The sequence below is a fragment of the Mesoplodon densirostris genome, chromosome 4 (assembly GCF_025265405.1).
Source record: "Mesoplodon densirostris isolate mMesDen1 chromosome 4, mMesDen1 primary haplotype, whole genome shotgun sequence".
Classification (NCBI taxonomy): domain Eukaryota; kingdom Metazoa; phylum Chordata; class Mammalia; order Artiodactyla; family Ziphiidae; genus Mesoplodon; species Mesoplodon densirostris.
The window spans coordinates 61,589,874-61,609,195 of NC_082664.1; the positions used below are offsets into that span (position 1 = coordinate 61,589,874).

General features: G+C 37.1%; 1 protein-coding gene across 5 annotated transcripts in view; it reads right to left on the reverse strand.

The window, feature by feature from the left end:
- Nucleotides 1-6,811: 6,811 nt before the first annotated feature.
- MIA2 (MIA SH3 domain ER export factor 2) overlaps nt 6,812-19,322 on the reverse strand; it is a 111,919-nt gene continuing 99,408 nt past the window's right edge. For all 5 annotated transcript variants that reach the window (XM_060096284.1, XM_060096285.1, XM_060096287.1 and 2 more), the window contains 4 exons: nt 13,870-13,992; nt 9,114-9,172; nt 8,226-8,460; nt 6,812-7,121 (listed from right to left, as the gene is read on the reverse strand). In XM_060096284.1, the coding sequence (XP_059952267.1) occupies nt 6,955-7,121; nt 8,226-8,460; nt 9,114-9,172; nt 13,870-13,992 (584 nt within the window). In that variant the 3' untranslated portion in view covers nt 6,812-6,954. The remainder of the gene's footprint in view (nt 7,122-8,225; nt 8,461-9,113; nt 9,173-13,869; nt 13,993-19,322) is intronic.

Sequence of the window (19,322 nt, forward strand, 5' to 3'; positions counted from 1 at the left end):
TAATCATCAAGGAAATGCACATCAAAACCACAATGAGATACCACCTCACACCTGTTAGGCTATCTATTATCAAGAAGTCAAAAGATAACATATGCTGGTGAGGATGTGGAGAAAAGGAAACCGTGTACACTGCTGGTGGGACTATAAGCTGGTGCAGCTACTACGGAAGAATTATGAGGAAGTCCCTCAAAAAATTAAAAGTAGAATTGCTATATGATCCAGCAATCCCCACATCATGGTATATACCCAAAGAAAATGAAATCAGTATCTTGAAGAGATTTTAGTACCACCATGTTCATGCAGTATTATTTACAATAGCCTATATATGGAACAACCTAAGTGTCTATAGACAGATGAATGAATATATAATATATATAATATATATATAGACAGTTATCAGAGAGCTCTCATGTTCCATGAAAAAACTCACCATCTCTTTTGTAGCACTTGTATCAAATTCTGTCAAAGTAGCTGCTACTTTGAAAGAAACAGGAGATTTAATTTGAAAAGGTTATCAAGCTAGATGCTTATTTAAGTAAACTCATGATGAACCCTGAACCACACCTGCAGAAACAGACTAAAAATCACCAACTATACTCATAAAATAATTTTATAGCATCTAACCACATCTACAAATTGTCTGGCTTAAAAAAAAAAAGTCAAATTTTTTTTCAACCAACCTGGTTCCAAAGAATGTGATCCTTCCTCTTAACTATCCTCTCTCCCCTGCCCCAAATACTGGTCCCAGAATATATTTTAAAAATATATCCCTAGGGGCTTCCCTGGTGGCGCAGTGGCTGTGAGTCCGCCTGCCGATGCAGGGGACACGGGTTCATGCCCCGGTCCAGGAAGATCCCACATGGCAGAGCGGCTGGGCCCGTGAGCCATGGCCGCTGAGCCTGCGCATCCGGAGCCTGTGCTCCGCAACGGGAGAGGCCACAACAGTGAGAGGCCCGCGTACTGCAAAAAAAAAAAAAAAAAAATCCCTAAAGAATTATCCTAAATCCAGGGTGGGGGGCATGGGTAGAGTGTATATACTTCTTAGATGTTATACTATCATATATAATTCTTTGAAAATTCTAAAGAGAACAAGAAAGAAAACAGCTTTAGTGCTCAGCAAGAATAGTCAGGTAAACTATATTCACAAAAGGGAAACTTATACAACCATTAAAAATGAGCTTTACCATGACTACATAAAAATTATTTATATTAGGAGATTACATTTAAGGATATAAAATTATAGACATAATTACAACAATACAAAAGATACTTGAAGGATAAAAGGCCTGACAAACTACAACATAAATGCAAAAAATGATTTTGTTTTGGTGATGACCCTGGATGATTGTTTTTTCTTAGGCTTTTGAACATTTTCTAACTTTTCTTATAGGACCACATTTTACTTTTCTATTTAAAATATTATACAGAGGGGAAAGTTATCCAGACAGGACCAAGAAGCATTCTTTCTTGAAATGTCCAAGCCTATTGCATATCAATCCAAAATAATGCTCCGTTCAATATCTTGAATGTTGCCTTATCCCTTTAACTATCCCTTCAGATGCCGTCCTGATGTTATCAGGTGCTGGGAGTCAGTCTGCCTGATAGAACCTGAAGCTGGGCTCACAGTCAGTCCATATACTATGTATAGAACCGAGGTATGAGTGTGAAAACGGAGATTAGCTGAAAATCTGTATACAGATAACTAATAGTTGCTACCACCATTCCCCTGACACAACCCCAAGCACAAGGTAGTGAGCCAAGATTTGGCTCCAGCTAAACTAATGTATAGATATTCCCTAAAGATACTAAACTGTCTGGAACAAGCAAAAGCGTCTAGTGTGAATGGCGGTGTCCTAGATGAAGCCCTTCTAATTCTGGTATCTGGAGGGCCTACACACAGTCAGCCAGATCCCTATCTGCTCATCCTAAGACAAAGCTCGTCAGTCACAGATGCCCTGTCTCCACTCCTGCCTGCCTCCACACAAAGGTCTCCTAGTCTGAATCCTCACTCAAGAAAGAGATCTAACAAGAAAACTGTCTTGGGCCTCCCTGGTGGCGCAGTGGTTGAGAGTCCGCCTGCCGATGCAGGGGATACGGGTTCGTGCCCCGATCTGGGAGGATCTCATATGCCGCGGAGCGGCTGGGCCCGTGAGCCATGGCCGCTGGGCCTGCGCGTCCGGAGCCTGTGCTCCGCAACGGGAGAGGCCACGACAGTGAGAGGCCCGCATACCGCAAAAAGAAAAAACAAAAAACAAAAAAAAACTGTCTTTCTTACATACAAAAAGGTTTAGGGCCTCCCTGGTGGCGCAAGTGGTTGAGAGTCCGCCTGCCGATGCAGGGGATACGGGTTCGTGCCCCGGTCTGGGAGGATCCCATATGCCGCGGAGCGGCTGGGCCCGTGAGCCATGGCCGCTGAGCCTGCGCGTCCGGAGCCTGTGCTCCGCAACGGGGGAGGCCACAACAGTGAGAGGCCCGCATACCGCATAAAAAAAAAAAAAAAAAAAAAAAAAAAAAGGTTTAAACTACAATCAGCTGATCAGTTCATCTTTATTAAACATGGACAACTTTATGAGGCATATAAGGAAAGGCCAAGATAAGCAAACAAAATTATTAACACCAGAGAAAACAGATAATTCAGAAGAGTGCTTTTAGAAACCTCTAATTTACTATGGAGAAATTCAAGATATTAGATCCTTACAAAAAGGACAGAATCTAAGAAAAAGGAAAGAGGTATAATAAAAAATGCTCTTAAAGATTAAACATAATTGGTGGAAACAAAAATTTTAAATGAGTGGAATACACAGTTAAGAAAATTTTCCAGAACAAAAAAGAGAGAGAGAGGAAAATTATGAGAGAAAAGGAATTTACCAAAGATAAAGAATTTCCCAGAGTTTTAGGATGTGAGACATGAGTCTTCAGAGTTTACGTGCCTAACAATGTGGGAGCCAGGAGTGCACAAGTCATATATGCCCCCAGGAGAGAGATTGCTGCGAGGAGCCTAGTTAGCTGACAGCCTCTGGCCAATGCAGCTTCAGCATTCATGCCAAGCCCAGGTCCTCCCTGGTGTCTGCTTCTGGCAAGGAAGAACACGAAGGGGTACTAGAGCAGACCATTCCTACCCAATGAGGAACCCTTCTAATAGGCCGTCTCTGTCCTGGGGACTGCCACTGCCCCAGCTCGGGCTTTCTCGGAACTGCACTGTAATCTGAGGCTCTTCCTACCCAACCTTCCTTCCTGCCCTTCTCTCTTTTCACAGATGTCAATCTGAACCATGGTCTGAAGGTTTTCTCCACTTCATTCTGCATTCTCGCGCCTTAATCCTTCACAGGTGTTCTCCCTCAATAAATCTCTTTATGTCTAATTACATCTTAGAATCTGCTTCTCAGAGGACCTGAACACAAAAATGAGTGGAAAAAGTCTCACTTGTAGATGCATCAAACTGTGATTTTTTAGAATACCAAGGATAAAGAAAAAAATCCTAAAAGTTTCCACAGGAAAAAGGTCACCAACAAAGAGAAAAGAATCAAATTCCCTTCAAACTTCTCATCAGCAACAACAGATATTACAATATACTGATGTTAATTAACTGATATTAAAAGAACAATACATTCAAAATTCTGACACAGAACTCTATACCCATATAAACTAACCCCAAAAAAGGGGTTGGAGGGCTGAATTTTCAAACATGCAAGGATTCACAAATTTTACATTCCCTACATCCTTTCCTAGGAAATTACTTGTGAACTCCAGCAAAACAAAAGACTTAAATTTAAAAAACGGCAAGATAGAGGGTTTATAAAACAGGAGCAACCACAAAAAATCAGTTAAAACGCAGGCTCTGTTCCCAGGCCTAGAGAGCAGCCAGTGTGGTTTGCAGCAGGAGGACAAAGGCCTGCAAAATAAAAGTCTTTAACAAATGCATAAAGAATAATATATCCAACAGAAAAGATATGAAAGGGAATTTTTTAAATTAGGGTATGATAATGGCAAGTAATATGAGGAGGGAAAAAACTACATTAGGAAAGTAGGCGGGGGGATTGTATTCTTGGCCCAAGTATAAAGGTAACCAAAATATGTCATTATTTTAGGATATTATTGGTAAACGGGGGAAGAGAGAACAGGTAAGAAAAAATTATTCATTTGACCCTGATGTTTAAAAAAGTCTCTTCAGAGTGGCCCAGAAATTATGATACTGGCATTCATAGAGAAGGAAATGCAAACTTCATACAGTTGACCCTTAAACAATGTGGGTGGCAGGGGTGGGGGGCAGTTAAGGGTGCTGACATTCCATGCAGTTGAAAATCTATGTATAACCTATAGTCAGCACTCCTTATCTGCAGTTCCTCCATACTCAAGGTTCCTCCATATCCGAGGTTCTGCACCTGCAAATTGCAACCAGCCATGGATTGTGTAATACCGTAGTATTTACTATTGAAAAACATCTGGGTATAAGTGGACCTGCACAGTTCAAACCTATGTTGTTCAAGGGTCAACTGTATATGATTTGGCCTGCTGGTGAACAACATTTAATGATGATAATGTTATAAATGCTACTTATGATTTTCAAATTTTATTTTTTGAAAGATTTATTTATTGTTTATTTATTTGATTAATTTATTTTTGGCTGCATCAGATCTTAGTTACAGCACGCGGGACCTTCACTGAGGCACGCAGGATCTTTCGTTGCAGCGCACAGTCTTCTCTCTAGTCGTGGCGTGCGGGTTTTCTCTTCTCTAGTTGTGGCGCACAGGCTCCAGGGCACGTGGGCTCTGTAGTTTGAGGCACTTGGGCTCTCTAGTTGAGGCGCACGAGCTCAGTAGTTGTGGCGCATGGGCTTATTTGCCCCACAGCATGTGGGATCCTAGTTTCCTGAAGAGGGATCGAACTGGAGTCCCCTGTATTGCAAGGCAGATTCTTTACCACTGTACCACCAGGGAAGTCCCTGATTTTCAAATTTTAGATCAACTGTGGGCCAAGTACAGAACGTAGGTTATGCTTGTAAATCAACTATACTTCAGTTTTTAAAAAAAATTTTAAAAAAGAAGACAGGTTATGCTTGTAGGCATAATGTAATTATTAGCAACCTTGAAAATATAAATGTATAGCTAAGAGAAAATAGGATTTTGGCCAGGGTAGGGGAAGAAGGGAAGTGGAATAAAGAGAAGGGATACTAATAGAGGTTTAAATATATTAAAAATTACAAAGGCAACAATAGAAAACTTTAATTTGGATAAACATCAAACATGAAGAGGAAAGGAAAATGGGGATGGGAATAATACAAGTGCATTAAGTCCCAATTTTTCATCTCAAGGAATCAGTATACAAACTGATAAATTTAATAAATTAAGTTGATAAATCAGAGATTAGAGGTATGAGATTATTTTCTAAAATTCTAAAATCATCAGAATTAAAAAGGGAAATAAGAATTAAAAGAGAAACTGACTAGGATGTATAAATGGGGATAAAGAGTAAACAGAGAAAACTTGCTATTCATCCTAAAATACTATTATTTGATTTATTCCCATTTGTTTATATTACTTTAATAAAATATATTTTAAAACTAATTATGTTCCTTTATTCTGGAATCCCAAAGTATTTTAGACCAGTCAGCCCATATCAAGTCTTCTTGCCTTCCACCATGCTCTCATCCAATGCTCTCCTTGCCTCCTCTACGATTCCGCCTCTTGGTTTATTACCACTCTCTCTACTACTGTTTGTTTGCCTTCTCCTCTCTCCTTCTCTTCTGTCTTAAGCCAAGACAAGTCTCCCCTATCCCAGGGCAAGCAAAAAAATTTTACTTGATTGGAGCATTCTACATCACTCCTCTTCCGTTGCTCTTCTTTCTTTCACTTTCCAACTTGAAAAAATACTCTATTTCCTTCTGATATCTGGCTTTTAACACCAAATGTAATGATGCTTTTATAATCCTCATTCTACTTATTATTTTATCCAGGCATTTCACACAGATCCTTTCTTTTTAGCCTTTTTTCTAAGCCTATTTTCTGTACGTAAATAGTATAATATTTATTACCTATACTTAATTGCCTTTCCTTTCATAATCATACTAATGTGCAAGATGACTAATAATAGAACACAAACCTGAGTTAGAGAGACATTCTAAAGATACTGAGTCCCAAGCTCAAAATGACACACTGCCTCAATACAGTTACCTTATAGTAAATCTCAACATTCCCCACTAAAAATAGTAAATATCTTACAAATGAAGAGGAAAAACAAGAAAAAAAAAGTGCATAGGAAATCAGTGAATGAACTAAGAAGATCCAAATTCTGAAATTTGCCATTAGACAATATCCTGGTTTTCTTTAAAATACAGTGAACTTTGACTTTTAAGTGTATTAATTTGTTGCTTTGGGTCATTCATGTCTATTTGCAAGAAAGAGAACACATTTTTGGTTAAGATAACTGAATGGGAAAGACCCATATAAAGCATTAGTTTTGAGCCTCAAAGCTATGGGCAGAAGTAAAGAAACTAACTAATGGAGCCATATTTATAAAAAAAACTAGCTGATTTTATTATTATCAATGCCAAACAAGTTTTTAAATCAATTAATATTTATTTAATTAAGCATAAAGTTACTTTCACATTTGTCTACAACCATAGTAAATACAGTTCTTGGAATAAAGACACAGCCTTTGGAGTTCAAATTATCCCCAACTGCAAGATTACATATATAAAACTCTCATTATTGTTTATGTGATAGTGGATGTGTTAAATTAAAATAATTATACTATCTAGAATAAAATAAGATGGAAATAATTTACTCATAAGATTCATATTTAAATCATCTTTATTTACAAAATACTATCCTGAGAATTATAATTCCATTAAGCTTCAATTTGAGCAAAAATATAATCACTTAAGTAACAGCAGTTACTTAAACTGAAAATGAGAAGAAGTCAAAATTACTTTTGAGGAAAGACCCAACAATATTGTCAAGTTTCTTGCTGTGGTTCTGGATGTTCAGTAGTAGGCTCATTTGAGGGCGGAATCAGCCCTGATGGGAACTCACTTCTACTTTCAGGATGCGGGGGTGGAGGGAAAAATCCAGCTCTTGGGGGAAGATAATGAGGAAAACCTCTTGGTGGATAGACATTTCTCACTGTTCAAAGAGATTGGTAAAAGACATTTTTTAACTTTCAGCACCTGTACTGCAGCCCCAGTAAATCATTAGCTTATAACTGCCAGTACCTATCTTTACTTTCAAAAGTTGACACCAGAATAATTACCTGATCTAACAAATGAATTTTTACAACATTGAGCAACACATATTCTCTTCAACTACGACTAAAGGGAATATCATTAATTTAGGTGCAACTTTTTTGTCCTATGAAAATCTAACATCAACAGTTTTTGAAAAGGAGAACAATTATTTCAAAATCTAGTAAAACTTACTCTAAAAAAAGCTTTCATGTAATATAATTTTCACCAGACTTAAAACTGAGATCAGTAATTCCCAAGTCTAATTTGATACTATCCTAAAATATTTCTAGTTATATCAAAAACTGTCTTTAAATTTCCCAATTAAAATTCATTTTAATTCATCTTAAACTTTAAAAATAGAGGCGGAATGAGGGAAGGAATGACTATATTAGGCAAATGATAGGCTTTTTCCTAGTGTTTGGTAACCCTGTATTTATTCTGCTGAAACCTATAGTTCTAAATGGCAATGTATAGACATAAAAGCAATAATTATTCCATTTTTTGTATGTGAGGCTATGAGGAATTTCAATAAATTCAACAATTAGTCCAAACATGATAAACACATTTTAGGTTTTAAACAAATAAGACTGCATGGGAGCTACTTATGAAAAAAAGATTTTAAAAAATACTTTAGCCAGTCATTTTAATGCAAAAATATAAATTGAAATTACTTTTACTAATTGACAGAGTACCCAATTTCTATCAAATAAGATACAAACAATTTTAGTCTTAACATAAGACTGCTGCAAAGAGCCAATGATTTTCTTGATTACTGAATCATAGAAATAATTCCACATTATTAAGATGAATCAAGTTGAAGCCTCATTACTGATGAGGCCTCATTACTGATGGCTGGCTATCTTCCCAATCTGGAAAAGTAATGTCACACTCACAGAAGCTGAGAAAAATTTTCCTCCACTGTATTACTACATGAATAGAAAGTAAAATAAATATTTCTGATCTACTCTATAAGACATATATTAAGCTTAAAAAAAAAGCATACTTGCAAATGGAGGAGGTGCTGGGCCAGGGAAATTCCTTGGTGGAAAATAATCGCGGGAAGCTCCGTACATGCTTCCTGGAGGAGGTGGAGGAAAAGGAGGACCCCTTCTAATGAAAGGGCCCCTTGTACCCATTGGAAACAATGGGCCTCTGATTGGAGGGTGAGGTGGGGGAACCAAGCCAGGGCCAGGTGCTTCATTTTCAATGGGATGAGATGAATCAGGCACGTTTAAATTCTACAGCAAATTAACAAATGGTAGTCATTAAACAACAGCATAATTTGCAATAGTTGTCCTGAAAAGCTTAGGCTTAGAAGAAAGCATCTAGGCACCTAGGCAGAAAGCAGTCTATGATATCCTAAAAGGCTCCAGAGAAATATTCTGTTTTCTATATCAGATGAATTTTAGCTATCATGAATATTTTATTAACTCAACAGAAAACAGCTTTAACCAACAAAGTAATAATCTGGCTAAAGATAAAACATAAGAATAGTCCAAGAGTACCAAAATATACATTTATTTTATCAAGCATATACTGAGAAAAAGAAAAGATGCTTATGTTAATATTTCCCAGGTGACCAAAAACCAAGACTGTAAGCGCGGTAAACAGAAAACATACTTTAAAACATAAAAATCCAAGGGGGAAAATTCAAGTTCTTGTTTAACTATATAAACTAAATCAAACCTCAAGTCTGTACCTTGTACTTATCACCATAGGGTACAATCCAGAAAAGAAACAGCTATAATGTTAAGTACGAAGTATATTTGTGGAAAAGAAAAAAGCAGCTTTTAATCAAAAACTAGATGGCTAGCTAAATTTCTATTCTAGTAAACCAAGCGATTAGAAAGATCCTGAATACATAGATAAAATTCCACTTTTCAGTACTTACTCCAAGATCGTCTTTGCTATCATTTCTACTGGACTCCATTTCTGAAGACACTGGCCCATCTAGACATAAAAGTTAAACCGTGAAAAACACATGATTTATCGCTCCATTCTTAGATCAAGAGATCACAAAGGACACTGACAACCAGCTTGACACCAGCATCCTGTATTAGGGCCACAAGAACAACTTGAGGTCCCCAGAAATTTTGGCAGACTCAAGAGTTCTGCAAAGGCATGTGACTGTGGTTTCCCTATCTTGTGCCTAGGCAATCCTGAAAGGAGCATCATTAAGGAAGCTTCCAGGAGGTAGCATCCCTCTCCCTCCCTCCTTCCTTCATATTTCTCCTGCCTTCCTTCTTTCCTTTCTTCCTTCATTTTTCTCCCACCTTACTTCTTCCCTTTCCTTTCTTCCTCCCTTCTTCCCTCTCATCTTTCCTTCCTTATTCCTCCATCATGTAACACAGACTAACAATTGGATTAGCCACTGTTTCAAAATAAATGTTTCTGGACTTTATCATCAAGAACTGCTCAGGCTCTAAGAACATAAATTCAAACAACCCTCTCTCCGACCACGACTACCTATCCTCTCCTAGCCTTCTCATGTAGTTACTCCCTCTATACCTGTCCTTGGATTTCACTGAAGCTTCCAGTCCTCTCATCTAACTCTCAGTTTCCTCCTTTCTTCATTTCCTTCCCTAATTAACAGACTTCAAACTCCATCACTAACAGCCCGTCACTAGTGTCCTTATGCTATTGGTCATTTTTCACATGTGCTTGACAACATTCAGCCCTGGATTAATTCAACTCTCTGCTTCCACTCTGCCTATACCTGAGCCACTTAGCACTTGTGGGGGTAAACTACACCACAGAGCCGTGTAGACTGTCTCCACTCCAGGCTGACAGACCTCCAGCCACATTTCCAGCTGCCTATTGCCTAGCCTTCCTTCTGCATCTTCTAAGCCAGTTTTCCCTTCAATTTGAAACCTCCATTCTCCTCAAACCTACTACACCAGTCACTTAGAAACTCCCTTAACTTTTTGTAGTCAAACATATAAATGTATCAGCCACTATATTCCTATGATCTTACTTCCTAATATCATGGGAAAGGATTCTTCTAGACAATCTAAGACCCTGATTCTGTACTCAGAGTCCCCCTCCTCCAGCTTCCACAGGGATCTTCCTCTCTCTGTTGCCTCCCTCCACCCTTTCTGCTAGACCCATCCTATCAGCAGGTCTCTCCCAACTACTATTTTAAAATAAGACAGAAAAAGAGAATCACCCCCTTACAGCTAGCTCTCCCCTTCACAGTGAAAAACTGTTCTATATATATTATTCAGAATGCCTCCCATTTTGTCCTCACTGTAGCGCAATCTATGTGCAACATCCACTGCTCCACTGAAGTTACTTCCCCCAAGATAGAAAAGTCTCTTTTTTTGCTAAATTAAAATAGAACTTTTAGTCCTCATTTAATTTTATTTCTCACCATCGTTGGCTACTCCCTCCCTCTTTAAGTCCTCTCAGCCTTCAACTACTGGGATGGCACCCTCTCTACCTCTCTTTTCTAGCTGCTCCTTCTCAGTCCCCTCGGTGGGCTCCACTGCTCCTCAGAGTTCCACCCTCAGCCCTACTCTCTTCTCATTCTTGCCTTGAGAAATCTCATCCACTCCTACAGCTTTAATTTGATGTATATCACTACAGACTTCCAGACATATAATTGAGATCTAGATATTTCCCCCAGGACTTCAGAGCTTGAAATGCCTACTTGAATAGTCATGCAGGTGTATCACAGGTGCAGCTAAGTCTGTAAGTTCAAAACGTAACTTATAATCTTTCCTGTCAAATGTTCTGCTGCTCCTTGTTCCTTGTCTCCGAACAATGAATGGTCCAAGTGCCCCAGCCAAGAACCTGAGCATCAGCCAAGGCTCCTCCTCCTCCCTCACTGCCACATGCCTTCAATCTTAAGTCCTCCCAATTCTATCTTTTCTGTGTCTGTTCACATCTATCTGCTCTGCTAAGTCACCACCATCAACCCTGTAGACTTGTCACAGTCCCCTAAAAAGTTACCCTCCTTCCAACCTTTAACCGCACCCTCCAATCTATTCCCCATAAAGTAACCAGAGCAATTTCTCTAAAATGCAGATCTGATCTGATTATTTCTCTGTTTAAAGTCCTTTAATGTGTTCCTATTATCCTGCAAATAAGTCCAATATTTCTGAACAGGCTTGCAGGTCCTTGAAAACTTTATGCACTGCTTACCCCTTCACTGCTTGTTTCAATATTCCCTGAAGTGCACCTTCAACTCCAGTTTGCAGCCATAATTTAAGAGGCACTCTTAATCCTAAGTCTTTAAAGATGCTATTCTCTCCTCCCAAAACATTATCAACATCATTTTGGCCCAGCTAATTTCTCCTTTAATTCTCAGCTTATACGTCACTTCCTCCAAAAAGATTTTCTTGACAATCCCACATTCAAAATACCACCACCTAGGGCTTCTCTGGTGGCGTAGTGGTTGAGAATCCGCCTGCCAATGCAGGGGACACGGGTTCGATCCCTGGTCTGGGAAGATCCCACATGCCGCGGAGCAACTAAGCCCATGTGCCACAACTACTGAGCCTGTGCTCTAGAGCCCGTGAGCCACAACTACTGAGCCTGCATGCCACAACTACTGAAGCCCACACGCCTAGAGCCCGTGCTCTGCAACGAGAAGCCACCACAATGAGAAGCCTGCACACTGCAATGAAAAGCAGCCCCCACTTGCTGCAACTAGAGAAAGGCCCGTGCGCAGCAGCGAAGACCCAACACAGCCAAAAAAATAAATTAAATAAATAAATTTATTAAAAAAAAATACCACCACCTCTCATCTGGGTTAGTGGCTAGTGACCCATATGCTCCCATAACATTTTGCACTCGTTACTTTTGTCACTATGTAGTGCAACTGCCTACAGACCTTTACTAGACCTCAAAGTATAAGGAATGCTGACCTATTCACCACTGAAATACAGCAGCTACCATAGTGCCTATCATACAGTAAGCATTCTATAGGTATTTAGTGCATCAATGGCAGGGTTGATGCACTAGATTGATCCACTACCCTCTCATTTCAGTATAGGGATCAAGACAATGGCTCTGGAGTCAGACAGACATCGGATCAAATCCTGGCTCTAATACCTCCTACCTGAGACCGTGAGCACCTTTTTGAGCTTGGGTTTCTTCATCTGTAAAATCAGGATAATAGCATCTACTTTATAGGTTCATTGTGCAGATTAAATGAGATAATTCATTTCATTCAATAAACATTTACTGAGCACTAGTGCTAAGTTAATGTATCAACCTATCTCTCACCACTCTCCTTCATGTAAATACCATAAACTGATAAACCAATAATAATATATTACATATATAGAAATTTTTCTATTTACAAAATACTTCCACACACATTAACTCATTTAACCCTCTTAAGATCTTGTATCGGGATTAATAGCTCAGTTTTACAGCCATTCTCCATCAACAACTCATGCTCTTCTGTTTTTGCTTATACTGTTCATTATTACTAGCACAGACCCTTACCTCTTAACTAACTTTTCAAATTCCCTCAAAAGCAGCTCAAATGCCACCTCCTTCATGGAGTTTTCCTTTATCCTTCAACTATATGGGAGCTCTCCCTTTCTGTGAACATAACATATTCTCTCATGGGACTTACTATTATGACCAGTATTAGTTAAGCATATATATTTGTCCTTCTTTCCTATTTAATTATTAGCTTCTTACAGCTAAAAACTATACTTTACTGTAATTATATTATCTACCATGTCATGCAGGCTACCTTCCAAACAGAAAGCACTTTAAAATTTGCTAAATTGGATACTGTTCTATTACAAAAAAAAATGGACATGTGAAAATTTTTAAATAGCATTAGTTTAGAAACAGATGTTCAGTCATACATGTACTTTCATTCCATTAAGCTTGAATTAACAAGGGAAAACAATTTCAAAAGCCAAACAATTAGAAATAGTTAACTTAATTATAATAACAGAAAAACAGGCCACAGGTCTGCTTTTTTGCCTTATTATTCAAAGAAGAATGAGTTTCTAAAATAATACATGTTTCAACTGGATAAACCCCTCCCCTAAAATATATACCCTTTCCTGAAGAAACCTTCAACTCATAAATTTTAATTTTCCACTTACTTTTAATCTTTTTATTTCCTTAATGTTATGTACTTCTAATAGATACACTGGATATATATATTTCCCAACTTCAATGGGTTGCTGTGAAGTGGTTTAAGAAAAAGAGCCCCTGACAAATAGTTGACTGCTCAGTAAAATTTAAATCTACCTAAGCATGGAAGGTTTAAAAAAGGTAATTGATTAACCCATCAACAGAGTATGCACTCAAATTATTTTTCTGGTAGACTGTAACATATCGATTCACACCAGCCTAATTTCCCTAATTACTAAACAGGATACATGTCAGTGGACTGGAAAAACTAGAAAATTAATCACAGAACACAGTAAAATTTACCGTCTTGGGTTCATATAGTAAACTCATTACAATGGTGCCCAAACCAACCACCAACATATGTGCAGATGCCATGGATGTGTACAAAATAACAAGAAACATAAAACCAGGAAGTTCTCAGGAAAGAGACTGTGGCCATAAGAGCTAAGCAGAGATCACAATTATACTAGTCCTTTATGCAGCTTCCAGTTCTTTAGTATGCCACCATTATTAAAAAACACATACACACAAGTATTTCTTACCCGTTTTATCCAAAGATGGCATATTAAAACTTCTGAGTTCTGCTGGTCCAGAAAGTCTACCAGAATTAGAATAAAATCTGTCTTGCCTTTGTGGAGGAAGAACTGGATCAGGATACGGTTGGCCTAGAAAACACGTTTTTAAAATATCTTCATTAAGATAAAAATAAATCGAGTTTCCTTAAGTTTCATAAAATGAATGTAGATATTTTTCTTGCTTTCTAAAAGACTGACACAGGGACTTCCCTGGTGGTGTAATGGTTAAGAATCTGCCTGCTAATGCCCAGGACAAGGGTTTGAGCCCTGGTCTGGAAAGATCCCACATGCCGCGGAGCAACTAAGCCCGTGAGCCACAACTACTGAGCCCACGTGCCACAACTACTGAAGCCTGCACACCTAGAGCCTGTGCTCCACAACAAGAGAAGCCACAGCAACGAGAAGCCCGCGCACTGCAACCAAGAGTAGCCCCCACTCGCCGCAACTAGAGAAAGCCAGCGCGCAGAAACAAGAACCCAACACAGCCAAAAATAAATAAATAAATTTTAAAATAAATAAATAAATAAAAGGCTGACATATATTCTGGGTAGATAACAGTAGACAATTTTAGGAAAATTACACACTTTACTAAAGGCAATAACTTTGCTTTTGTAGTAAACACAAGTATAGATGCTACCTTGGAGTTTGATAGTTTCCATTACCATGTGTAAATTAAAATATATGAATAGAATGTAGTTACATATATTAACTTTCAATTTTAATAACAGTGGAAGGACGCAGATACATCAATATATCAAAAAAGGCTTTGAGGAGCCAGCTACTAGCAAAGAAAGAAAAAACAGAATATGCTGTAAGCATAGCAAGAAATTTAGCAGAACTGACAATGATAAAAGAAATGGTCAGCAAAGCAGAAAGAGTATCATTGAGGTCATCAAGTAATCAAATTTTCAGTAACTTCAACATTTTGGAATTTAGCAACCCTCCAAAACTAAAGGGAAAGATCTCTGACTCAAAAGAGGAATGGAAGGTTCACAATACTCAGATTAAGGATATCTGGAGAGACACAAATTTAGACACAGACTCTGACTGAGGTGCTTCTATAGCCAGCCTCCTTTGTCATTTACAATGACAAAATGGTAAAAATTCATGGGTCTTTGTGAAACTCATCATTCTTGAAAAAATATAGGTAGTCTATCTCATCTCCGATAGGTGATGGTAGATTTTGATAGATTAAGTAGGCATTTGCCAATCTCCAAAAATATGGCAAAGGACAAAGTGGATAAACTGTGTGACTCTTCCCCACCCTAATAGATACAGACAAATGGCCTCAAACTACCTTCCATGACTGTCTCAGGCTGTGGTTCATAATGTGAACTCCATACAATGTTGGATATGTCACTTGTCATCTGACTCAGCCACATGGGACCTTATTGACACATCTTTCCCACACAAAGCCAAGGATACCACCTGGCAACAACTAGAGTCAGTGAAGAGAATTATATTTAATGAGCTCTCAAGGGTCAAGGGATGTGACTTAGAAGAGGAAGATCCAGATAGTCTTGAAGGCTCATTTCCTCCCCCTTTCAGAGCTGTCTCAAAGGTCTGAAAGAATTAGCCCAGTGGAAGAAAAGGCCAATAACACCCACTGAGATCTAAACTGAGTTTTCCCTTTCTACTTTAAACATGGGATTAATTAAATGGCAGAGCTGGGCAAGGGGATAAGGATAAGATGGGGAAACCTAAAAACTTCCCAACTCTTTCTCAATCAGCTCTCAAGATACCATATCATTATTTTGCTTCTAAAATACATCCCCACAATATCAATAACCTCAGAAATACAAAATTTTGCTACAAGTATTCTATTTTATCAATCGTATGTCCACATTGCCCTCTTCTGGGATAATTAAATCTACCAGCTCCTATTATGTGCCAGGCATTAGTGATACAAAGTTGGTTTTGATACAGTCTGTGCCCTTATGGTGACAGAAACAAATAAAAACAAATAAATTAATGCCTTAAATAAAAGGGAATACAAATAATGTGAGAGATGGCCTATCTAATTCTGATTGGAGGAGTCAGAAATGATATCACAGAGGAGGTAAAGCTTGCCCTGAAAGAAAAATAAGGAAGGATGAACAATTAAACAATGGTATTCTGGTCAAATTCAAATACACATATACATGTATATGTACATGTACATACACACACACACACACACACTTAATGTAATAAGATAAAACCATGTAGAAAGCATATGACCAATCAAAGACTAAAATACAAATAAGGACATGAATGGTTCCCTTCTTTCTTGCCTTTTTACCTTTGTTTCCTACCACTCTTCTAAGAAAAGAGCTGATTAAAAAGAAATAACGGGAGAAGGAAAAGAATCAGGGAAAAAATGAATAAAAGAGTGGGAAGGAATGTACAGTGCATTGTGAAGCAATTTTGTAAACTAAAAATCAGAAAAAAATTCAAGATGTCTAGTTTAAACAAAAGTGTTATTCATCTCTTTTCATTCCAAAACAAATCTTGGATTGCAATAGTTCCTTGGGTAACTATTTAATAATTTGGGCGTCTATCACATAACAAGAACATCAGCATGGTTGAAAGAGAATTATAAAGATGGATAAAGGGTTTGAATTTTTTTTTAATTCAATACTGTTTGCTAATCAAGTACAATAAGCATCTTCACACAGAATGTGAAGAAATAGTTTAATCTAATGATTAAGGAATTTAAAAGGAATGGAAAGCAAAATTTCCAGGAAGTAGTTGATAAAAGCATTGATATGGATAGGTTATGGCTCTGGAATAAAGAAACTGATGGTACAGAGAAAATGTCTAAGAAACAGACCTATGCAAATATGGACATTTAAGATAAAAGTGGTATTTCAAATTGATAAACCAATATACAGTATTAAAACAACTGTCTATCCAATGGGGAAAAAAATAACTCTCCAACTAAACATTAAAACAAAAATAAAATCCAGACTAAAGACTTAAAAATCAAAACAAAATGTTAAATATTTAGAAGAAAACAGAATATTTTTTTATCAAAGATAAGTCTTAAAGAAAACAAAAATTCCATAAAATAAATTAACTTGCCTATAACAAAATTTTTAAAACTTTTGTTTTTTGATGTATAACAATAACATACATAATAATAAACTGAGAAAATATTTGCAAAATATAAAAGATTAGTATCCAAAGGATACTAAGAATTCCTATTAAGCAAGAGGGAAATGGATCAGGCAATTTACAGGAGGAAATACAAATGATCAATAAACATGAAAAGAGGCTCAAGCTTACTAATAATAAAAGAACTACAAAAAATAATCAAAGAAAGAAAAATGAGAAAACTTTTAACTCATGTGGCTGGAAATACTCAAAAAAGTTTTACATCAGGTATTGAAGAAATAGCTACTCTCAAATTCTTCAAATATAACTACTCTTGAGGCCAAAGGGCAACATCTATTAAAACCAAAACTATGCATATCTTACTTCCCAGCAATTTCATTAACTGGACTCATCTCTAAAGAACAAATGTGTAAAAAAAAAAAAAGTGTTAATTGCAGCATTGTTAGTAATGGTGAAACACTGGAAACACCCGAAATGTTCATCAGAGGAGACTGGATAAGACTGGATAAATATATTGTGGTATATTCATATATTTATTTATACAGCAATTAAAATAATAAACTTTATATTAAAATGGAGAGAATTCAAGAATATATGCTGATAAAAACTTGATAAAATAGAAAAATACTTTTAAAAAAATCATATATAGACTGTAACTTTACACACACTAAACTCATGAGTGGTTGCCTCTGGGAAAGAAGGAACGTAATGACCTTCGGAAAGGAAACAGAATAGACTTCAACTGATATAGTGTGCTATTTATTTTTATGTTTTATGTACCCATTCTCTCTCTACCCCTCTCCCTCCCTCTCTCTCTCTCTCTCACACACACACAGCTACACACATATATATATATGAAACAAATATTAATAAGTAAATTCTGGAAGGTGATATACAGTATTTTGCTATATTATCTATGTTTTTGTTTCTTAATCTGTAAAATGGGAATAACACTCAAGATTCTTAGAATGATTAATATAAAGCACTTAACATAACATCTGGCACAAAGTAAGCACCCCAAAGTAACTATAATGATAAATTAAATTTTTTATGATTATAAACTATATTAAAACATAGTACTGACTAGTCTCTTTCAAATCTAGGACCATAAGTTTCAACTAGATAAACAACATTGCCCTGTAATCATAGCACATTTCACTGACATTTAAGCAGCTTCACTCTCCTAAATGGCTACTGTGTACCTTTTTCTCCCTCCAAATCTCTGACAATCCCCTCCTCTCCTATCCCAAGTAAATGATCTTGCATATCAAGAAACTTGATGCAGGGACTTCCCTAGTGGCGCAGTGGTTAAGAATCCCCCTGCCAATGCAGGGGACACGGGTTCAATCTCTGGACCAGGAAGATACCACATGCCACAGAGCAACTAAACCTGTATGCCACAACTACTGAGCCCGTGTGCCACAACTGCTGAAGCCTAAGTGGCTACAGCCTGTGTTCCTCAACAAGAGAAGCCACCGTAATGAGAAGGCTGTGCATTGCAACAAACAGTAACCCCTGCTGGCCACAACTAGAGAAAGCCCACATGCAACAATGAAGACCCAATGCAGCCAAAAATAAATAAATAAATAAATTTATTTATTTATTTATTTATTTAAAAAGTACAAGGAGGGGAAGTGACATAATTCACCTTTAATGCATATCTCTCTACATTAAGTAGCACAAGATCTGCTGAGAATTAAGATTCTCATTCTTCTCTATTACTTCTCTATTCCTAGAAAAGGAGGCTGTGAGGCTAGATAGAGGAACAGAAGGACACTGAAGTCAGAGCACTGAAAGATCAAGAGGAACACTGAGAGGTCAAGAATACCAAAGAGTGAAAAAATGATAAAAACTGAAACTTTTTTCATTAAAGTATCTGTGGTTTTCTTACTTTTTTTTAACTTAAAATTCTAACAAAATAAAGTATTTACATGAACTTAGACACAATTATATCTTTCTTGTTAGATTCATGAATATATTACTCTGATTAATACCTGCACTACAGATTATTTGTAGATATAATTCTCAAGAATCAATTAAAAGACTAAAAGCCAAGAATCTTGCAGATTCATACCCTGACAGTCAAAAAGCTATCGTTTAAATTCTAGCATTACTTTTCTTATTTGAATTATTTGTTACTAGCATTGTTGAAACATAGTTACTAATTACAGTTTATAAAAAGCATAGGAATATTTTAATATGCATGCCTCTTAAAATGTATTAGTAACTACTAAATATGGGAGTTAAGAGATCGTATTTTAAGACTTTCTAAAAACTTGCTTAAATTATTACTCTTCAAGATTGCTTACTATGCACAGCTTTGT